Source organism: Xiphophorus couchianus, chromosome 9 (genome assembly GCF_001444195.1).
Source record: "Xiphophorus couchianus chromosome 9, X_couchianus-1.0, whole genome shotgun sequence".
NCBI lineage: Eukaryota > Metazoa > Chordata > Actinopteri > Cyprinodontiformes > Poeciliidae > Xiphophorus > Xiphophorus couchianus.
In genome coordinates, this window is record NC_040236.1 from 22,856,970 (window position 1) to 22,880,544 (window position 23,575).

Below are 23,575 nucleotides of genomic sequence, written 5' to 3' on the forward strand. Positions count from 1 at the left end.
TTATTTACATAGCGCCGGTTCGCAACAGACGACACACCTGAAGGCACTGAGCAAGGATGGCTGATGAAACCGACCCAGTCATATAAACCAAGAGGTGTCTAAAATCACTCAAGTTATTGAGACTATTGAAGTCAGAATGTAACTTTTCATTCAGTCAAGAGGTTTGCTTCTTCATTTCTCAAAAAAGAAATCTCTGTAAAGGTCAACATTACTTAAAGTCAGAAGAAACACGTTGGTAAAATTAAAAAAAGATTAAATCTAAATCTGCTGGGTGCAAGAATAATATTGGCCATATTTTTGTGTTCAAAGCAATTCCTGGATAGAAAGGAAAGTTGGTGTACAAAAATAAAAGTCAATCAGACAGGAATGCTTTACCTGCTTGTTCGTAGTTTGTGTTTCACACAGGAAGATCATTGGTGGCGTACCGCCTCCAACTTTCCTTCCTGGTATAAACAAGGCTTTGACGTAATCGGCCGCCCAGTGAAAAAATGACGATGGTTTAAAGGTGCGTTCCGATCATTTCCCGCCAACATTTTGTACGTTTGCAGTTTTTGCTATTTCTCACGAATTTTTTCCTAGTAAGAAATGGAGTCGTTTGTTGTTTCATTCTGACCAAGAGCCAGTATTTTCATTTGGAGAACCTTGAGCAAAATGTGAAAACCAGATGCCGCTCGTGCCGCATTTCACTCAAATTTTGTGCTCCAAATGGGAATCAGAACCAAAATAAATGCAAATAAAATGTAATGTAAAATAAAAAAAATAAAAAATTTTGATCAAAATTGAATTCTACAAGAGAAGCTCATGTGTCATAATTAATGGATGTGGAACTGTTGGTATTATTTATGAGAGCTAAATGGAAATTGAACTTTAATAGCTGTGGCGTTTCTCCCACTACCCCATTAGCTTCAGCCTAATGGGGGCGACTAATGTGAATTTGTAATGAATAAAGAACCCTGCTGCAGGGAAGATAATAACCGCTCGGACACTTTTCGCAGAACCTCACTTTGAAATTCCTTTAAGTTTAAGTTTTTGGAACTGCCAGAATTGAGCCGCATCATCAATAAACAGGCTTGTTTTTCTTGTACTCACCGGTGTCATTTAATAACCGCAAACTGCGAGTTAATTTCTTTGATGCTGTTACTGGGTGGAGAAAAAGAAGGAAAAAAATGAAGCTAAGTACACATATTGTCTAGCCCAAGGCAACAGCCTACCTTTGCAGAAAGGAATGCAGTTGCACTAAACCTCATTTATCTTGGCCAGGTTAACCAAGTGGAGCTTCATCCATACATCAGCTCATTAAAAAAAAGTGGTTTAATGTTTTATTTTCCAGATCTCTCAATAACTTTCAACATTTCATTAAGTTCTTTCATTTAGCTTGTCAGTTTGTTTCAAACTCAGTATCTTATTCTGATTAGAAATAGGATTTCCCCTCCATTAAAGCTATGCCAATTGAAAACTTATTTGTTTGAACGTGACATTTTAGACTACAGTTCATTTTAAGACCGCTAAAATTAAATCTGTGGCTTATTCCAGATTTTTATTGTTTTATTTTATAGTGATTTTTCCATTTATTTATACCCGCTTTATTTTCTGCGATGACGTTGCGTTTTGCGGTCACCTCGTGGTCGCCGTCCTTGACACTCTGCGGCAGTCGCACTTTTATGTCTCGTCTCAGCCGCCAGTTCTCAACTGTCATGTAAATCTTAAAGAGCAAAGCAGAGCTCTGACTCGGTTGTTCTACCTTCGGGGCTAAACATGATGATCTAGAAAAAAAAGAAGAAAAGAAAAAAGATCATGCGAGGACAAAGGGTAAATCACTCTCAGTAACACGCCCTCCTGTATCCTGCACGCACATCTGAACTGGTGCTGGTTCCTATTCATCCCGAACTGTGGCGTCAAAAAAGAAAGCAGCGGCACACAGGCGAGGCCACATAGCGTCGTCTCCCTCCTGCACTCGCAGTAGAACGATAAAGTCGTGGTGATTGCAGAGTAAAACTTAAAGAGAGAGAGGGGAAAAAAAGGTCCAAGCGGTTTCCATGGAAACAAAATAAAAGCACACGCTCTAGCACAGCTGTTGTCGGGTGAGAAACTTCATGAGCATCCATTTATCTTCCTGCTGATCCTGTTTTCTGATCACCGTTTCCACCTTAAAAGAGCAGAAGCAGGAACGAGGCGCTTCGCTCCGGGCCAGAGCCGCTCCGTCAGGCAGCAGAGACACGTCCTCGTTCTGGGAGGAAACACGTTAACCCTTTTCGACCCCCCCGGGTCACGGTGATACATGAAACCAAAGGGTGTCGAACCCGGCCTTATAATTTACCTTGAAGAATTACAGCTGCACAGACTGCTGGGTAACCTCCTGCTTAACCTCGTCTTCTGACAGTCGGAACATTTTTGGTTCATTTTCTGTTTCCTCGTCATCTCAACGCGACTGTTGAGATATACGCACACAAGGGCGAGTTTAGGGAGACAAGTTTCCATTGTGAGATCATTGAAATAAAGGATTAGCTACGTTGATTGTAACACAGTTTGGTAGGTGATGCGTTTCTGTTCTCCAGGCCTGAATATTCAGGGTCACATAAAGATAGTTACAAAATCGGCCTTCTGTCACCAGGACTAAAGGACGAATGTCTCCGCAAGATCTAACGGAGCTCATTCATTCATTTGTCTTTCGTTGCATTGATTACTGGAACAGTGTCCTCACAGGTTTGCCTAACAAAAGTCAGTCCTTCAGCTGCAGCTGATCCAAACGCTGCTGCTGGTGTTCTGACTAAAACCAGGAAGTTAGGGCACATCACCCAGTTCTAAAGTCCTTCCACTGGCTCCCTGTAGCTCAGAAAATAAACTTTAAAATACTGCTGTTGGTTTATAAATCCTTCAATTGTTTATCACCAAAATACTTTAAAGATCTGCTGTTGTCATAGCAACCTTCCAGACCCCTCAGATCCTCTGGTTCTGCTCTGCATCCCCAGAATCAAACACGGAGAAGCAGCATTCAGCATCTATGCTCCACCAATCTGGAACGAACTTCCAGAAAACTGCAAAACAGCCAAAACACTGACTTCCTTTAAAATCCACCTGTTTAGAGTTGCCTTTGATTCATAAAAACTGGAACTTTGATCGATATTTGATGTGTATCAGCTTCATGATTTTGATTTTAGGTCCAACAACTTTTTTCCTTTCTCTTTCAGTCTCCTATTTGCCTGTCATTTCAGTTTAAAAAAAATACATAGTAGGAGTTTCACACGTAAAAAACAACAACATTTTAAACAGCTGCCGATCTCAACACCAGAATAAAATTCACCCAAATTGATCACCTTGCAAAAACACTCAAGAACTACACCTGAGATTCTTCAGGGCTCAGTTGGCACAATGAAAATGTTCAGATTCATGACAGTTACAGTGAGACAGAACGAGTTCGGCTTGTTTGAAACAGTTGGCAGCAGGATTCATTTTCATCAGGAACATGAAAGCAAGACTTAAAGGTGCAACCAGGTCAAACCACAAGAGCTTCAGAGGGGTTTCCCTTGGGCAGATGAGACCAAGGTGTCAAATGTATCTGACCATAATGTCAGCAAAAAACAACTGTCTTTGTACGGAGGGGGAAGGGTGTTGATTTGGGCTCGTTTTCTAGCCACAGACACTGGGTGTAGATTTATAGAGAATATATTTCGTCAAACTTTTTATTAAAAACCTGGTTTTTCCCTCCCGAATATGAACTACATAAAAATACATGACTGAAACTGTGATTGAGATTTTTGTCATCTAATGAAAAGGAGATGAAGTATTGGTAAAATTCAGTCAGATCGTATTCACGTAGCCGCCGGGTCTCATCTTTGGACCTAAAGGGGAACAACCTACTTATAATTCATAGAGCCGAGTTTTATTTATTCTCTTCAGCGGGTAATTCATAAACCCGCTGAATTACACCATGTTGTTTTAAACATGCCAAACCCATAGGGGGCAGTGTAGGGCATAGTTAAAACCTGTCAGCCAATCAATATCCTTCAAAACAATCACAGCTTCCTGTTAGAAATGAAATAAGAAGCCAGGGGGCTCGTTTTTGTGGACAGAGATGAGTTAAAATACTTTTATGTGCTTTCTTTGAATATAAAAATAAAAAAAACTCGAGTCATTGTTGATTGGGAATTGTGTCAAAGCAAGTATTGATGTTGGCAGCATTATGCCTCCGTATTGGGGGGGGATAGCCGGTGTAAAACAGTTGACCCCCACCTATTAGAGCAGAATAGGGGTGCACTGATTGCATTTTTCAGGCCGATCGCCGATTACTGATCTTTTAAAAACCTTAACCTCCCGATTCCGGTTTTGGCCGATACCAATTTTTTTGTCTGAAATGTTGCTGAATATAGCAAGAAGGTTGTTGAGTTGGCAACAGTGGGGTCACTATTGTTAATTGTAAACGTGCAGACATGACCTGGTGGGCCGGTCTGCCAGTTAAACCTTTCTCACCGGAGAGCAACAGAGGACAGTGGTTGATTATTACACATAAGATAAGATCGGCTTCAAATGTAAAAATCGGCCAATCTCTGATCTCTTAAAATTAAGAAAATCTGCATCAATAAATCGGCTGGCCGAATAATCGGTGCATCCCTAGTAAAGAACAAGTAAAATGCGTCTGAACAAAAGTAAAATTCAGCTCTGACATCAGTCATTTTTCCATGGCATACCCAAATAATAAAGGTCACATATGTGACGTCGGGACCACACCGATTGTAATGAGCTGACCTCTAAAAATCTCCATCTCTGATGTGCAAACACAAACAAGAAAAATTCTCAAAACTCCTTTTTTTTTTTTAAATCAAAAGTTTTTAGTATTATCAAGAGTTTACATTTGTGTAACACTGAAAATTTTCCACATATCGGGCTGCAAGTGGAAAGCTGAACCTCGAGTCTACAGGATGTTGTCGATGCACGTCTTGCGTCTTATTTTCTAACCTTTTCAGAAAAAGACAGTTCTAAACAAGTTTTTTGACATAACATCAATATGTGCTTATGCACAGTCACATTCAAAACTTGGGAACAGGACCAAAACGGAGACAGGAGAGTGGAATTATGATGCCAGACATTTATTAATGAATAGGGAAAACTTAGAAAATTGATAACGAGGACCGCGGAGGGAGAGCGGGGGATGGAACGAGTGGTGATTAATGAATCTGGAGTTAAATATACAGAGGAGGGTGGAAATGACAAAAGAACCAGTTACAAGTAACTGACTGCAACTGGGGAAGCGAGCCAATGAGGAGATGACAAAAACTAAGATGGAACCAGAAGGAAGCCTAAACAACAGAAAATACTAAATGTAACTAAATAAATCCAACATTTAAATTAAGGACTAAACCACAAAACTAACAAGAGAATAGGAAAAAAAATCTAAATGCAAAAGAAAAAACTTAAAAGAGAAATAATTAAACTGACAAAGGGAAAAACTAGGATCAGGGAAAATAAGGAAAAGAAATCAGTAGGAATAAAGTCCATAATGATAATTGATCACAACAAAGAAATGATTTTCCTTGACGATGGAAGAATATTTTCTCTATAAGAAATATATACACTTACTATTTTTGATAATTGCTCAATATGTTGTTAGAATCTTGTCTTTACTGCATCATATATTCTTCCGAACTTCATTTTTTATGTATTTTAATACTTTAATAGTTTGTGTGTACCTACACGCCTCAATTCCCCGTCACTTCGCTTCTGCTACACCTGGGTTTCTGCTCTACTTCAGTCAAATCTGTAGCTAATTTAGAAGACTAAATACCATTTTGATCCTGTGTACAGTTTGATTACAGCTATGGCTTTTGAATCTTTCAAACATCGTCGCGTTTGTGTGCTGCAGACATGCCTCGTCGCTGCGCAGCGGTGAATTCATGATGAGCTGCGGCCTTGTGTGGCATGGCAGAGTGGTGAAGACTGCCGAGAAGATTGACAAGACTCTGCAAAACATCCACGAACCCCGAGTCAGGAGGCAAGTGTAGGACTTCTAGAATAAATATTTCCCACACTGGCTGTATATACAGGTTCAATTGTTCTCTCAGTGCCGACTGTGAATGTAAAAATAGGTTTTCTGCAGGATTATTTTTCATCTGTAGACAGGTAGGGTTGGGTGATATGGACTTAAAATTTTTTATCGCAGTATTTTGTACTATTGTGACAATAAACGTGACAATAAGAACCATTTGTTGCTTCTCTTTTAGGCGCCTGTAGAGCTGCGACTGAGCGGCACGGCACTTGTAGTGCCACAAACACGACATTCTCATTTGCAATACGCTTCTTTAGGACACCAGTCGTAAAAAAAAAAAAAGAAATTGTGTGATTTGCATCACTAAAATGCAGACAGTAAGAGCATTTAATCTTATTATTTCCAAACGTATCGATACACTTTTACTGAACTGAAAATGGAGAATAGTAAAAAACAACAATCCCGACAATGCAGACAGTTTAAAGAGTCATTAAACGTAATTAGTCGGAATTTATCGCAACAAGATATCAAAATAGTCCCATGACTAGAAATCGATCCCGATTTATGATAAACGAAATAATAAATGACGGGTACATCTTCAAAAATTAGAATAACGTAAAGTTAAACTTGTTTTTAGACGTGTGTCTGTAAGTAGCATGAACTGCATAGTTGTACGATTGACTTCTTGAAGTTGCGTCTCTGAGGGACAGAAGATGAATATTGGCTCCAAGACCTAAAGTCAGGCACAAAACATCTTCTCATAGAAAAATACATATTTTCTAAACGGGCTTCTGAAAAGTATGTTCAATATTTGTAGACTCAGTACCTGGTTGGGGCTCCTTTTGCACGAATTACTGCATCAATGCGTCGTGGGACGGAGGACATCAGTCTGAAACAATACTGAACAGAACACAAAGAGGCTGTGTGTGTTTTTCACCATGAAACAAGCAAATAATTATGACCATTCTGCATTAGGACCAGAGAACAATGAAAATAATGCACGGCATGTTGTTGTAAAATTATTTATTTGGATACATTCCCGATCCCAGCTCCATCACTTCACTCCCAAGTGCATTTTGTCATTAGAGTATATACAATAACAATCAAAAACACGTGTAGAAGACAAAGAAAAATGATTCGGCTTCAACTCATTTCACAAACCACAAAATATTAATCAGACCGGAAATCAGGGCTGCACAGTGGCGCAGTTGGTAGCACTGTTGCCTTGCAGCAAGAAGGTCCTGGGTTCGATTCCCGGCCGGGGTCTTTCTGCATGGAGTTTGCATGTTCTCCCTGTGCGTGCGTGGGTTCTCTCCGGGTACTCCGGCTTCCTCCCACAGTCCAAAAACATGACTGTCAGGTCAATTGGTTTCTCTGAATTCTCCCTAGGTGTGAGTGTGTGTGTGCATGGTTGTTTGTCCTGTATGTCTCTGTGTTGCCCTGTGACAGACTGGCGACCTGTCCAGGGTGTACCCCGCCTCTCGCCCGGAACGTAGCTGGAGATGGGCACCAGCAACCCTCCCGACCCCATTAGGGACAAGGGTGAACAGAAAATGGATGGATGGATGGATGGAGACCGGAAATCATTTTGTATTCGCTAAATTCTTCATGAACACCACTTTGAATTATTTGGTTGCCTTGTAAAGACTTAATCTGCTCTTCCATTGTAGAAATCAACAAACACAGGCTGGAATGTTAAGACAAACCAGCTGTAACCCAAGAAATAAAATGATTAACAACAAAAAAAAGGCAGCATGTTCTTCTGTAAAGAACACAAAAGAGGGAAACCGATTCTTATGAGGAAATAAACCAAACAAGGCATTAAAAAGAACATCATGGGCACCAAGATGCAAACTCACGAAACTAAGGGAAATTCCTCAACTGTATGCACTGCAAAAATACACAGAGAATGATAAAAACTAAGCTGACAAATGAGCCCCTATGCTCCAGTGACTCTCTAAGGGGCCGAATGGCATGGGGAATGAGCTCCTAACAGAAAAACCGGGGGAGGAAGAAAAGAGTCTCGTTGCGAAAGAGTTGAATTACCATATCGCTGGGGTGAAAAGGGAGCGGGGGGGAAAGCTGCTTTAAGCCAGAAAGGAAAGGAGAACTGCTCTGAAACCGGGAATATGTCTGAGAATCACACGGCAGTGAATGAAGAGCGCCGGGGACCCAACCTTCAGAAGAAGCAAACAAAAACAAATCTTTGACCCGCTTTTGGAAGGTTTCCATTAACTTTCGAGATTTAAAAAAAAAATAAAAATATCAGAGAAAACATCCCAAACATCGAAAAAGTTACACCAAGTTTAAAATCCGAGGTTTCCTCGGGCCATGCAGTAGCCCAGTTTGTTCTGGTTTCCGAGGAAGGACATGGCGCCCACGTACGCCTCGATGTAGATTGGCTGCTGCAGGACCAGGACGCCGTTGGCTTTCCCAGGAATCGGCTTTCTGATGTGGGCTCTCTCAGCTGCATCCTTGAGCCTCTCGGAAAAAGTCTGTATCTGAGGAAAGATCAGAAATGTCAACACAGAGAAAGCAACATTTTAAATCCATCCAATGAAGTGCTGAAGGTTCTGGTGGGCCAAAACAAGAACACTCATGTATTCATCCATGCAGAAACGCCTAAACATGTTGTGCAACAATAGATTTGGCTATGAATAACTAATAAATACCAAAACATTTATTTAAATTTTTTATTTAGATCAAAATTACCAAATTGGGGCACCACGTATGATGGCATATTAGTGCCACTGTAAATAGGGAAAAAAAGGAATAACCTTCAGACAAAAACTCAAATTCTGAGATCAGAATTATTTTTAAACTCAGATTTTTTTTTTCTAGAAAATTATTCTCAGAATTTATGAGCTTAATAAAATATACTTCTTTTTTTCTGACTATCATGGCCCTTGCATGCCATCCTACACCACTTGATTATCAGGGAAAGCCAAAAAGTTTGAAGTCTCCATTATTGTTTATGAATATCTGCATAATGGTTTGTTCCTGAACAGCAACGAACTCCTCTTGAAAATAGGAAATACTTCATTCAATAAACACACTAATTAAAATGAAAAGTAAAGTGAAAATTTTACTGACAACTAATAAAACTACAAAAAATCAAATAGCACAAGAGAATAAATAGGAATAAAATCAATGACAAAGTAGTTCCTTTAAATATACCGTGGAATTGTGTTTGCAGGAACAAAGAACCGCGTTGTCGATGCAACAGCGTCCCAAATTTATGGCCGTAAAGATGTTACTGGACACACAAACAGCAACAGGGTTCTGGAAGGTTCCACCAACTCACATTAAGACTTTCTAAGACCATTATGAATGAAATTTAAGACCGATATCGCAAGAGAAATGTATAAACTTTGTTCAGTCAACTGGCGCTAAATTTGAACTTACCCAAGACAGAAGCAAAACAAAGATAGCTAGCGAGGCTAGCGGTGAGTTAGCGGTAGCCCCAACCGCCTCTAGTCACGGATCTCAAACCTTTGGCTGACAGAAAAGTGCAGCGAGAAAAAAAAAAAACATAGAATATACGGGATTAAATAGTCCTGTCGAGACAAAATTCAAGACCTGTGATTAATTTATTAAAAGCTAGCTTACATTTTTAAAATGAATTTAAGATATTTCAATGCCTTGATTTTTTTTTTGATACATGAATGTAAAACTTTTTCTATAATGTCACAAACGCACTAGGAAGCTCCTTCTTGCTTGGAAGTGTGAATAAAAATAGGTCAAGGCAAGGCATTCTGGGATTTAGAGTTTTTACCAGTATATTATTTTCTACATGTCATTCAGTTCTTGTTTTCCAGACATAACTGAACCCAACAGATAAAACACTGGGTAACAAAAAATATTTGTTGGACGTTGTCTTTGTTTTTTCAGCTGAATTAGGATTATTTTCACTTCTGGATCGAAACATTACGTCCATTTTTCGCCGTCAGGTTTTTATTCTAATTTTATTTAGAGAAATACAATCTTCTGATTAAATTCGTTAAGTTTTTGTGATATTATCAATTTATTTCCGTTAATATTTCTCATCCAATAAAGGTTTTAGTAAAACAAAAAAGTTTTCCCAACAGTGTATTTAAAATGTTACAAACGTGGATTTCTGTAAATTGAATAATAACCACTGATAAGGTTAAGTAGTGAATGTGAATTGAACATTACGTCTTCATTGTGTAAAATTCTGCGTCTCTTTTCTGTCCTGATGGAGTCTCTCCTCCTGCTCATCACTCATTGATCCTCAGGAAACCGATCCAGATGTGAGAACAAGTCGTGCATTTTGATGCTGATGTTGCTCCATAGTTCATAAAGTTGACCTGATTGAGCAAAACCAGTGTGACTTTTGGACTCAGCTCATGAAAAATGACCCTAAAACAGTTGAAAAACCTCAGACAATTTTTTTGTCTATTGACCAGTGTGATGGATGGAGACGAGTGATGCACATCAGTAAAATTAAAGTAGTACACTCCAGTGTTAAGGATCTACCAGTTCTCACACACAGATCCCCCGGATTTCTGATTAATAACATTCTTTATTTTAGGGCAATAATATGAAATGATTTCAAAAATTGAGACAAAATACAGAGTTTACAAGATAAACCTCTGTTTATCTAGTTTAGAGGACCAGTGCAGTTTACCGCTTCTATATCCATTATTAGGAAACTGTTTGAGGGACTCTCGTATGTCAACATACATCTATGTCCTAACCATAAAGTGCTGCCAAGCATAACTGTAATTTCTGCCTCAGCGGGGTAATTAAATCCTTTCCTCACAGCAGTAGCAGCATATTTACCTTGGTGCTACACAGGAGCTGAGTTACACCCAGTAACTATGTTGACCTCCCAGAAAACACACCTGTACGCTACGACATGAAGAAATGAAGTCAGAGTGTTTAATCACAGCTTTTCACTGGAGATTGTTTCTGTCAGTGGCAGAGTTTACCGTCAGGCATATTACAATGTGCCATATGTTACTTTCATTATATATATATATATATATATATATATATATATATATATATATATATATATAGATATTATATATAGATATAAGTTGAAACTACCACTATATTGCGACAGTATGTTATGAGAGAGATAATCTGAAAACAAAAAACAAACAAAAAAAAAATCCAAAACAAACAGCTCCTTTACCTTCTCCCAGTGCAAACTAGAAACAGCCAATCAGATTAAGGAGGCGGACCTTAGCGCTGTCAATCATCATCCATGTTGCCCCTTGCTCTCTGTTTGGGCTGCAGCTAGCAGAGCCTGTCAATGTTCAGGCTAGTTAGCAGAGCCACTGATGTCGGCAGATAAATGGTTTTCCTGATACGGTAAGTCGTTTCTCCACCATTAGCATATTTAGCAGCGTGTAAACAAGGATCACTGACGGCGCTAAGACCCGCCTCCTGGCTCTGATTGGGTTTTATTTCTTCAGATAGAAATAGTAGCTCAGGAAGGAGCTGGATTTTTTTCACAAATTTGTCTCACGTTACACTGTGAAGGTATGGCAATAGCTTTAACAAATATGTAAAAAACATTAAAAAAAACCCAAAACCTACACACTGCAGCTTTAAGGATGTTCCCACTTTGGCAGCCACTTGAAATGTTTGCGTTCCTATCTATGGCAACTGGCACTGCATTTACTGTAAAATTCTCCAATTGACACGAAAACGTCAGATTTTAGTTAATGCTAGCGCAGAGTTATGAACCACGGGGGGGAAAAAAGAGACTCTCAAATAAAATAAACAAAGGTGAAAGTAAAAACAAACATGATGTTGTTTGGCACACTGTTTAATCTGTCCATAACTCATACTGTGGCGGCACACACAGACTAATGATCAGGTTCAGACATGTGGAGGTAAAGGATCTTTAGCCTCAGGGAGAAAAAGTTTTAGTTTTAGTCCGACTTAAACTGTTTATTGTATCGTTTCTAGAAGCAGCCTCACCTCATTTACAGTTTTCTAAAGCATCTTGTTGCAGAGGATCAGTTTCTGTTTAAATAAACTTTTTTTCTTTTTTTTTTTTAACCAAAGACGGGATCAAATTCCTGATTGCAACATCACTGATGACACCTTTTAAAAAGGAGGTTGAGTAATGTTCAGCAATTTCCCTTTTAAATTCCACACCTCGAGGTGTGAAGATGCACCGTCTTATCAGATCTAAACTCGGCAACAACTCGTTGTGAAACTACATTCGTTTCAAAAACGACTGAACGCCTTTGAACAAAAAGATCTTCTCAAATTCATAAAATACGCTTTTAAAAACCAGCAGCTAGAGAACAGAAAGCTGCAAAAAAAAAAAAAAAGAAGCTTTGATGCAATATTTAACAAACCGGATGGTGAATCACGCATCCAGACTGACTCAGACTCGGAACAAAAGAGTGGACGGTTCTAGGTACTGTGGTTTGTTGAAAAGCCCCCCTGCGTCCCCTCAGTGGGGCAGGAAGGCGACATGACCTCGTTTCCCGCTGTAACATACACAGTTTGATCTCCACATGCACCGTGATGTAAGGTTGATCGATATGTAACATTTTACCAACCGATATTTGTCAGTCCCAGGTGACGTTTGGACTTTTTTTTTTTTGTGGACGGAACAATGGCCAAAAAAATGTAGGAATTAGTGGTCAAAAACCACAAAGTCGCCCATTTGAGATGACCTTGGTTTTAAACGGGATAGGAAAGATAAACCGCAGGATGTAAACAGAGCGGTTTTAGCAAAGGACTCAAACATGACGAGATTACACGAGCGCTACGTGTTATGTTGGCTATGCTAGGCAATAACCAGCAGAGATATGGATAAATATGTGAAGGACGTCCTCAGACTCGCACAGCGAACCTTCGCTGGAAATGTCTCGCAAATCAAAATGCATGAAAAACTTTTCCCACTGACGTCACAAATTGCAAGAGAGTTAGTTATCTGTACCTGCCGGCCGCAAGCGTGCCTTCTGAACTCTACGGAAGCAGATCAGGGTCACTGACAAATTCTCACTTTTTTCTCAAAACTGTTTATGCACCATAGTCTTAAAACAGAGCCTGCGTCATTATTTATTTGTGACTCAGCGAATAATATGTGTTACGTTCATTCTTTTTTTCCTATTTCTCATTTTGTTTGTTGCATCTTTTTACTGTGGACCTACTTGTGTGTCTGGAATATTTTGCATTTTTTTAATGTGAATTTCATTTTGCATGCCTGCTATTTTGAACATCATTTTAAAGACACAGCTCGAACAAAAATGTCTCATAATTTCAGATGATGATAATGATGATGATTTGGACCAGCTTTCGGTGTGAATAATGTGCAGGTTTACAAATTTCACAACAAGGAGGAATAAGTCGTGTAAGTTTAATTATTTTCCTGTCCGTATAAAGAATTACGGTGGTAATCATTACTTTAACAGTCACATTTTTAAACCACAATAATATATATATGTGGAAATAAAAATGTAGCTCAGTAGAAGAAACTGAAACTCAGTTTCTTGTATTTTATGTTTGAATACAAGAATAATGCAAGAATAATTTATATAGGCTAGAAAATCACTAGTGGTGCAAATGCTGGTAGTTATTTGTTAATATAAGGGGACAAATTTAAGTTAATGTAAGCCTTATTAATGTCACTACTTAAACTCGCACTGAATCCAGGTTTCAATTGATAAAGAGAGCTAGGAGTGTTTATCAACTCACAGTTTTGAGGCAACCGATCAAAAGTTAACTGCGCTAACAGATCGACTCTAAAGATGGAGGACAGAATGGAGAAGAAACGACGACTAGTTAGGGGTGTAATGAGATCAAGTCTGATGGAGACGCCAAATATTTCTCATCAAAGTTTGTCTTGAAAACAACCACTACTAAATAAAAACTTGAAATCTCTGAAACTCAAACAAATTAGTTTTCTTGTATTTTGCCTTCAGCACCAACTTGTTAAATTAGATCATGCAGCTCGTTCCTGGATCCAGGTGTGTGTGTGTGCGGGCGTCGGGGTGTGAGTGTGTGTGTCAGTTCCCAGAGTTGAAGATGATCAGTTCCAAATAAATCATCTTTGATGCTCCTTTTCCAGTTAGTCATTTCTCTGTTCTGACTCACTCCACCGCACCATCAAACATGGAGATGTCAGAACAACACCTACACCTGGGTTAGAGAAAGGCAGCTGGAAGCAAACGCAACTGAAGCCTTAATGTGTCGGGTTTTCTATTTCACTATGAAAATCACTAAATTGGAAAGGATTGATAGGAATGTATCTGTTTTTCTTTATAGAATAAATCCTAAGGCAGAGAGTGCGTCTGTGGATTATTCCAAGAACTCCAGAAGAACATTGTTCTATTCTGAGAACAGGATTGTTGTAACAAGCTAAATTCCTTGAAGCACCAGTACATGGGTTCTGTGACAGGAAAAAAAAAAAGAACCGCGTCTCTCTCATGGCGTCAGCGTTTTCTAATAATTAGAAAAGCAAAAACGTCATCAGTCCACCTACGTCACAGAGAGCAGCCAAGGTGTCGATGTTCCTCACAGGGTGGTGAGTGAACGTGGTGAAGGGGAAGTCGTTGGCAAAAGGGTTCCACCTGGAACTGAACGAGGGTTCCCTCAGCCGGTCCCAGAAGATGCGCACTCCATCCCCGTCTCTCCTGAAAAAAAAAAACCAAAAACACACAGAAGCGTTTTTTTTTTGTTTTTTTTCCGCCAGCGTTGGTGACACTTGGCCCACGCGGCAGCCTTTCAGCTTCCTGTGACAGCCGACTCGTGGCCCTGAATGTGCATCTTGTTTTTGTTTTGCTTCGGGAGCCACGCGCAATCTGTCAATCTCTCCCTGGCTTGAGACAGACACCCAGATGATCCGAAGGAAAGATGTTTGGGTTTTGTTTCATGGACAAGAAATTATGTGAAAAGAACAACGCTGCCTAAGATATAAAAGAGCTTTCACTGCTGCTTCCAGCGCTGTGTAGGCTTATAGTTAGACATGAAAATTTATAGAAAATCACAATGAGATTCCCACAGTAGGACACCCATAACCAGAAACACCACAGTCTTATTGTATCGCAGTATTTTCACAAAATATATCACACATTTAGAACAGGATCCAACTGCATTTGAAAGAGAAGGAACAAATATTTTTACTGCTGCCAAAATATTATAATTAGTTATAGTTATGTCAGCTATAAAATTTTAACACAGCAGAAGTTGTGGGTTCAAGGTAAGGCTGATCCCCCCCCCTTTCTTAAACATGTTCTGCCCATCAGTGTAGCAATCAGAATTGTTGTTTAAGTGCTAAGAGCAGATTTACTTTCATAAATGGAGCATTATAGCTTTTGCTATATTTTTCCACGTGATATACAAATACATAGATTTAAGGCTTGATTAGAAATTGCTTTGGGCTTATATCAAATGCAACTGAGACAGAAAAGAAAGGAAGAGAGGTGGGGGAGAAAGAATAGAGGACAGGAGGAAGAAAGGATGCAGAGAATACAAGAAAGTGGCCTAGAAGTCGGCTTCTACACTTGCAGAAAGAGAGAGAAAAAATACAACTGAGAAAGCACAGCAACACAAAACATGCGCATATATAACAAAGACATCACGGGAAAGTACACGGTACTAATTAATACAAGATGTTTTTAGAGACAACCACAGCCCAAGACTGTATCAGAAGTGGCCTTGGACCCAGACGCCCAGGAGTCAAGGACACACTGACCCTCAACCAGACCCAAAACAAGGAGAGGTGGTACTCTTCATTCCAAGATGGAAGCCAGCAGACCATCCAAGCCCCCCACAGCTACAGCCCAAGGGCCTGCATGAGTAGGGGTGTGGTGGAGCAGGTGGAGGGACAGACTGGGGAATACTGCACATCAAGAAAAAATGTTTCTCAGTGAGGATTTCAAACCGAATAACAACAATCTTGGAATAACTACTTTCAACGTTTTTTTGCCAAATGATTATCAGTAAAGAACATCAGGTTTTAAAAAAAAATGTTGCTGATAAGGAGAGTCCTTTGGTGTGGTGACAATTAGTGGGACGTTTGGACCATGTGTATGGTTTATTGGTTTAATACAGCACCATTCATGAGCATCTGATATCAGACAAGCTTCTTTTCCAACGGTGCATTGAAAGCATCATCAGTACCAACCTAAGAAGAAACATTTTTACTTCAAAGTTAACTCAAACCAGGGTTGTGGGAGCTGTGCCACCTCTGCTTAACATGTACCTAACAACGCGTTAGGCTTCACGCTGGGCAAAATGAAAACTACATTCCCATTGAGAATGAATTGTATATGCATGTGTTGCAATTTAATGCATCCTTTGAATAAACGTACGATGTAAAGTCAAAGCAGCAATTACACAAGAATGTAATTCCTGTGTCGCCATATCATACCTGCACACCCACACATGTATGCATCACCAGATAAGTAAAGTGATCTGTTTTCTGAGTGAATACTTAATGCAGACAATCTTATGTATGCCAGGCTTAGCGGTAAGCTAAAGTGCACTCATAGCCTCGTCATTCTTCTGCTCCTCTTTCTTCAGTTAGCTTTAAAGTAAATACTGCAATACAAATGAAACAGCCCCAGGGTCATATCTTTTCTCAGCTTAATGAAAACCTCAGAAGACCGGAGTGAAAACACACCCCGACCATTCAAAGATCTCATCTTCGAAATGATGTGGGTGCTGACCTACATGCCTGTAAGATCCCTGCAAATCTCTACATACTGTACGCCCGTCAAACGTGATCTGGGGATCTAAGCGTGCAAGACCTGAAATGAATGCAAGTTTTTCTTGGCCGCCCCTCAAGTTGCAGTGGGTCACAGAAAGTTTCAAACAGCCTCCTACATATTGTCAAAGCAATGCTACTTGAAATAAATGAGGACAAAACTGAAATAATCACTGGAAGTTTGAAAAATGTAAAAAAAAAAAAAATAAAGAGGTGTGAGGAGGTTTGCCATTTTAGGACACCGCTCTTCTACCTGGCCCCTCCTAAAAAAATATCTAGACATGCCCCTGTTGACAGAGTCTGCTGATAAAGACACATGAACAAGCTGGCTGACAACCATCTGAAACAAAGCAAAGAAGGAGCATTTGTTGTACGATAAAATAAGTAGCAAAGTGACAAATTAAAATGATTTGTAATCACGGTAAGAAGAACTGGCTAACGTTAGTCGCTAAAAATGCTAAAGTTCCCATCTTATTCCTGTCAAGCTCTAACGTAGATTAAGACAAGCATGAATATTACAAAAGAAGAAGAAAAAGAAAAATACTCATTCATATGAACCTTTCATTGCATATAACTCTTTCTTGTAACCTGAATACATTGTTTGAAGTCCAGCAAAAACAAGTCTTTTGTTTAAAACAAATTCTCATCATGAGAGTATAACAACCTCTTCAAATTAGATCAAAACTGGCTATAAAAAATAAAACCAATCTTGGAGCTCCAGCATCATTTATCCCCAACAAACTATTAAAGTTGTTGCTAACCAAATGAGTATTTGGAGGTTGAAATGTCCAGACGTCTCCCTCTGCCAGCGCACAGAGCCCCCCGCTCTCCAGCCCTTCAAGGAGACACGTGTCAACACTGACTTATGAAAAGATACATCCACTAATGAGAAAACCAATCCAAGGGCGGAGAGCTGAGCCGCAGCAGCGTTCTTTTTAAAATCAGCTCTGGAAGGCTCTCGTCTTTAAGACTGCCGATTTGGGCTGCGGTAATTATAGAAGCCATGATGTCCATCAGCTGTAAAATCATCTCAAACGGTTTGCATCCCAAGTGAAACCGAGCAAGCCAGTGGTAAATGCTTGGCTCAACACAGACACGAGCCAAGAATTGAGAACTGCTGGCCCGGGGTCACGGTCCAAGACTCGCATGTGTGAAAACAAGTGTAGAGGGTGGTGGCAGGGGGGTGTAGATCAGTGAAAAACAGGCAGGATTTCAAGATTTTAGATGATATGTAACTTGGCAATAGCCACTGAAACTTAAACCATCTGTACAAAGAGCGGCACATGCAGTCATTGCTGAATTGTCGATTTGCATCTCAATATATTAAGATCGTCTGATTTTGTCAGATGATCTTAAAGTTAGCTTGATGAAAACCAGCCCTGGTTCATACAGAGGGTCTGGACACTCCACTATTGAGAAACGATTGCTTATTGGCGTCAACTCGATTGGATCTGATTTTACCCAATTGCTAATGTTTGGTCATCACCTAACATAATGCAACAACACAGCTGCGCAGGAAGCTATGCTATGAAGCTTACCAGAAATTGCGTGCGCTGTAAATGAACGTCCACCCATTGCAAAGAAAGAAGTGGTGACGACAACATTACCAGCAATAAACCATCTCAGATGGTCCTTTTGCTCAGACTTTAATTACTTGGAAGCGCAGAACAACTCGGACTGAACGGCTTTGTTCACTTCCGCCGCTGCTATTGCCAAACAACACTCGTAGAAGCAGACCACAATTCTAAAACGGCGTAGAAAATCATCGTCATTATTCATAATTCCACTTTCTGTTTGCTGATTGGTCCGGGTTGAAATTCATCCAAAGAAATTGGGAGAAAGAAAGGGAGAAATCCCAGGTGGAGCACTGAAGGGAGAGGAGAATCGAGAAAGGGATTGGGCAGGCTAAGTTCAAGAGTACAAAGTTCTCAATTCCCAATCTTATGGTGTTAACTTATTTTATAAAGGAATCCTTCTTAAAGAGAGATTTCCACAACTGCAATTCCCAAACTTGGATGTGACAAAGAGCTCTCCGGGCGGAAGAGTAGAAGAGGTGGGTTTTGATACCAAAGAGACTGCAAATTAGCAAAATTATAAAAATTTTAATATTAAGTATTGAAATTTTGTGTTGTCGGTCCGTAACTAATTTTTAGCAATTTTTAGTCGTCCGGTCACTACTGGGAAGGTTCACCACCATTCCATGTTTTCTTAACATGTGGGTAATAGTTTTAAAACCTTAGAAATGACTTCGTAACTCTTTCCAGATGGATAAATGACAATGACCGTTCCTCGTCTGTTCGCAAATGGCTGTGATCTGTTCCTATTGGAGATCTTTTAGCCTGCGTCACATTGTCAGACAGGACTCAGTCATTTTTGATTTGACCAGTGAAATCGAACAAAAATGTTAATCACAATTTAGGGGGACAGAAAATTTTCCACAGCTCTATATATCTGAAGTACTTATTTATTTATTTTGCTGATAGAGAAATTAAATTAACCACAAACCTCAAATATGAGGACAGCTACTAGGACTCTGCATATATTAGGAGCCATTAATCAGACATTCTCCAAAACCCAGTCACTAATAAAAATGTTAAGATGTTTGATGTGATTTCTGGATGATCAACAACTGTAACCACCGTTAGAGGAGTTTGTGGTCAGAGCCTTTGTGACAAACGCCGAGCAGAAACAACAGCTGGATTTGATGCGAGCTAGTAAAAACAAATAAAAGCAGAACGCGGGCGATTTCTCAACGCTGTTCTGATTTTGCTAATGACCTGTCATGCTGATGTGCAAATCTTACCACATGCCTTGTGCAACAGCTCGCTTCCTGCCAACCAGAATTAAACACCTGAGGCTAAACAATAGCTGTTGATATGTCATGGTGGCAGGGAGGGGCTGCATCATAATGCAATCGCCATACCCTGTTTACACAAGTACGCTCAGAATGACACCGCCGCTGCCGCCGAACACTTTTGAGTCTCCCTCCTACCTGCCCCCCCCCTACCAAAGGAAATGCGGTGCGGAGAGAATAGGAAGGAGGGCTGACAAAAAACCCCAAACAAAATAAAAACCTAACACAAAAAGCAAATCTCGGCTTGAAAGAGTGATTGTATTTCAGCAAAAAGCGGCTGAGGACGATGGAGTTTGCACACACTGCCCCTTTTGTAGGCGCGTACTGCTGTTTCTGCCCAATCAATGGGAATATATAAAAGCTTTGCTGAATTCCAGAGGTAAGCTATCACCAAGAGAGGGACCGGCCCAAACAGGCAGAGCAGGGCTGGGCTTTTCAGGCAGAGGCTTTGCTAGTTTCCCCCTGTATTTATGCGGCAGAGCTGGGGTTAGGACTTTCACTGCGCCTCGCCTGGATACAGTCACCGAAATCAGAAAAAAAAGGCAGGTTTCAGAGACCGCCTCAATAACACCCAATGAAACAAGAAATAAAAAAGGGTCAAGAGGTCAAACTGGAGGAAATCTCCCACTATTGACCTCTCCTATAAAGTTAGTTTTAACGCTGTTTTAAAGCAAAGTAAACATTGAATTCCAATTCTGTGTCCAAGAGAAGAAAAGTTGCTTCCTGGTCTTTCAGGCGTTTAAGTCAACATAAAAGACACATATCAAGCAAGTTCCAGTTGTCACGGCAAGTGCCCCGAGTTGTTTCAAAGCGCACAAACAAATCTGATCCGATTGCTCAACAGCACCTGCAGGTTTGTCAGCCATCCACTCACCGAGATGTGAAAGGCTGAAAAGAATAAGAAGAAAGGTGGGACTTGGAAAAACAAAAGGAAAGGGTAAGGCCTATTTACATTATTCGTTACATATCTTCTTGTGCATCCTACGAAGACATGTGACCGTACTACTGGGAAAAAACAGAATAGGAAAAAAAAAAGAGACTGTAATGCTATAGCCGCAGGGCTGGTGGCAAATATTCCCATCGTGGAAAAAGCAGAGTCCACAAGCTCTGAAGTTTCAGCAGCATGCCTCATGAGGACATGAGGATGTGTGTTATTATGTGATATGATGTGTGTTATGAGAGCAGCGTGTGTGAAGATTTTATCCACCTTCTGCACTTTTTAGATCATGCAAAGGTTTTCTTTGGGTCTGTGCATGTTTTAATAATTGGATTTCCTCCTTAAAAGCATGTAAGGCAAGACAAAAACATGTTTATGAACTTTATTAAAATAACAAAAAAATTGAAATAGAAATATGAAGTGTTTGCCTTTAAAAAAAAAAAGAAAAAAAAGTGTAAGGGTTTAAATTTGGTTAGGTTGGGCTGGTGACCTGACCAGAGAGTAACCTGACTCCTGTCCAGTGACCGCTGGGTAAAGACGCTGGGCTAAAGCAATAGAGGCTTGGATGGATGGACAGATAATTAGAATGATGAGTTAAAGTCACAGTTTTCTGACTGATCAACAAAATACCTGACCTTGGTATTTGCCAAAATTGGCAGAAACCAATTGTTTTAGTCTGAAAAGTTGCTATAAAGTCACTAAGTTAAAAGACAGTGGGGTAATTGTTGTTAACCACACACGTGGAGACGTGACCTGGTGGGCAGATCTGTCAGTCAAAACTCTCAATGCAGAGCAAAAGGAACCAGTGGCTGATTTTCAGACCTTTGCCGAGGTAGATACAATTGGTAGATGAGATCGGTTTCTTGGGTATTGACTGACTGCCAATCTCCCAAAATTCAAGGCAACTGCCCCTCCTCTGAGCTGCCGTTTCCGAACTTCTGCCTCACAGAGCAGCTGCCCTCCACATCTCCCCCACTCAGCTCCTTCAGACTAGCCAGCAGCAATTAGCAAACACCTAAAGGAACTACACATCTGCTGAGCTCATTATAGGAGCTGCTTCTCAGTGAAATGCTGGTAAAATGTTGTTGAAGGGTTAATAGAGGAGCCATGTTGCGATGACTTCCTGAAGCCGGAGTTTTAGAAAGAGCAGGAGTTTTTAAAGAGACATAGGCCCAATTTCAAGGCACTAAATTACAAAGTAAAATTTCTTTTAAGTCATATTTGATATAAACTTTTTATAACAACTGAAGGTGACATAGTTACTTGACTATTCTAGATAATGGCACTAAGTATTTAACTGCTACAAAGTATTGGCAAATCTTAAATCTTAATTCGTACCGAGAAGGAACAAATTCTGACGAGGACAGACATCTCAGTTTTTTCTTCATTTCTCAGAAGCTAGGCTTGCGCTCTGTATGGCACTTTAATGTTGGGCAATAAACATTACAAATATCTACTTCATTTCTGTACTCTGTTATACAATAAACTGTTAAAGGATGTTTTAGACTAGTTTGTTTATGCAATAGAAAAGTTGTTCTCCTGCATATTATGTTGCTTATCAGCTCCAACATTCCTTACCATGGAAATTCCCTGCTGCCCTAAATATCTCCACAACAATCCACCATTTCTCTGTTTTATGTTCTTCTTTGTCCTCACCAATGTCTCTGTATGCAAACAGACTGATTTTAACACCTACATATCTTGATCAGCATTGGTCATCGGCTTCCCATCTTAGCAGATGGGACACGAGCCAAATGTAAAGAAAAAAGAAAGTGGGAGTCAATCAAAATAGAGATCTGCGTTTATCTTGCAGGTCTTGTGATATCAAAACAACAGGGTGGAGGTTAGCCGGGGCTGTCTGAAGGGTTTCAGATTCTTTGGAAAACATTAATTTGTCAGCACCACCTCCAGAGTAACTTTAAATGTACGTCTTATCTTAAGGCTGATTTGTACCGGTAACCCAATCCAATGAAAAGATGAGATGATCAAGATGAACACAAACATCCTTTGGTTTCATTGTAAACAAAAAAAAAAGACGAAAAAAAAAAAGGAATTAAAAAAAAACCCCAAAAAACTCTGGATAGTGGACCCAGCTCAACCAGCACACCCAGCCCCCAGCAGGGCGTCATGATACCATCTCTAAACTGCAGCGATCTTGAAGTTGCGCTTAGAAGCAACGTCTACGGACGTAAACCCATATGTACATCAACTCATGCCTTCCCCCGGTATCTACACAAAAAAAGTGTGCATCCACTTCTTTAGCCCAGTCAAATGAAACCTTGGAAAAATTCAAGCTCGTTTTAACTTTAATAGGAAACGAAGAAGAAAGAGTTAGACACAGCAGAAACTTCAGGAAGCCTACAGCGATGGGTTGGTTTCGCGATTAAGTTTATCTTCTTTTACAGGGTCTATTTGCACTGCGACTGCTGCGTAGGTGAACCACATCTGCTAACATGACCAGTTAAAGCAACTTTTTTTTGTGATTCTTCTAGTTTTGTAGATATGGAGCCTGTTTTTGTGCCCTTGTTGGTTTCAACAGGCTGATCCGGTTGTTTGGCACTAGTAACCTTTGGGACTTAATTGCTCTCTGCAGGCTCTTTCATAATCATTATCATCATCATCTCTGGTCTCCCAAATCAAAATACTTCCTCGTGAGACGTATCATTATAATTTTTTTTTAAGGCTGTTGCATTTATTCTTGTGCCAATTTAAAAGGTTTGCAACTTCTGCCTATAATCTGCTATCAGAGGTCTGTCCACGTTTGTCAGGCCTGGAGAAAAACATGCATAATCTTTGAACGCAATCAGGTTTGGCATCATATTGAAACCAGGAAGTATCATCACAATATATGAAAACAATCAATTAATAAAATTCCCGGGTTTGTAAGCTGTTTTGATTTTACTGAACAACCTGCTTGTCATTGTGGGCAAATAGTTTGATATATGTTTGGTCTGACTGGGAGTAGGAGATATGGACCTAAAGTTTTATCACAATATTTTGTGGTACCATCATGAAAGTGACAACAACAACAACTGTTTATCACTTCTATCTTAAGAAACTAAGATAGAAGTACACAAATACACAAATACTGCTCTTGAAAGA

At 39.9% G+C, this 23,575-nt stretch overlaps 1 protein-coding gene across 2 annotated transcripts in view; it reads right to left on the minus strand.

Moving 5' to 3' along the window:
- Positions 1 to 7,614: 7,614 nt before the first annotated feature.
- Positions 7,615 to 23,575, minus strand: part of tprg1 (tumor protein p63 regulated 1) — a 32,474-nt gene continuing 16,513 nt past the window's right edge. For both annotated transcript variants that reach the window (XM_028028487.1, XM_028028488.1), the window contains exons 5-6: positions 14,457 to 14,607; positions 7,615 to 8,481 (exon numbers count right to left, since the gene is read on the minus strand). In XM_028028487.1, the coding sequence (XP_027884288.1) occupies positions 8,287 to 8,481; positions 14,457 to 14,607 (346 nt within the window). In that variant the 3' untranslated portion in view covers positions 7,615 to 8,286. The remainder of the gene's footprint in view (positions 8,482 to 14,456; positions 14,608 to 23,575) is intronic.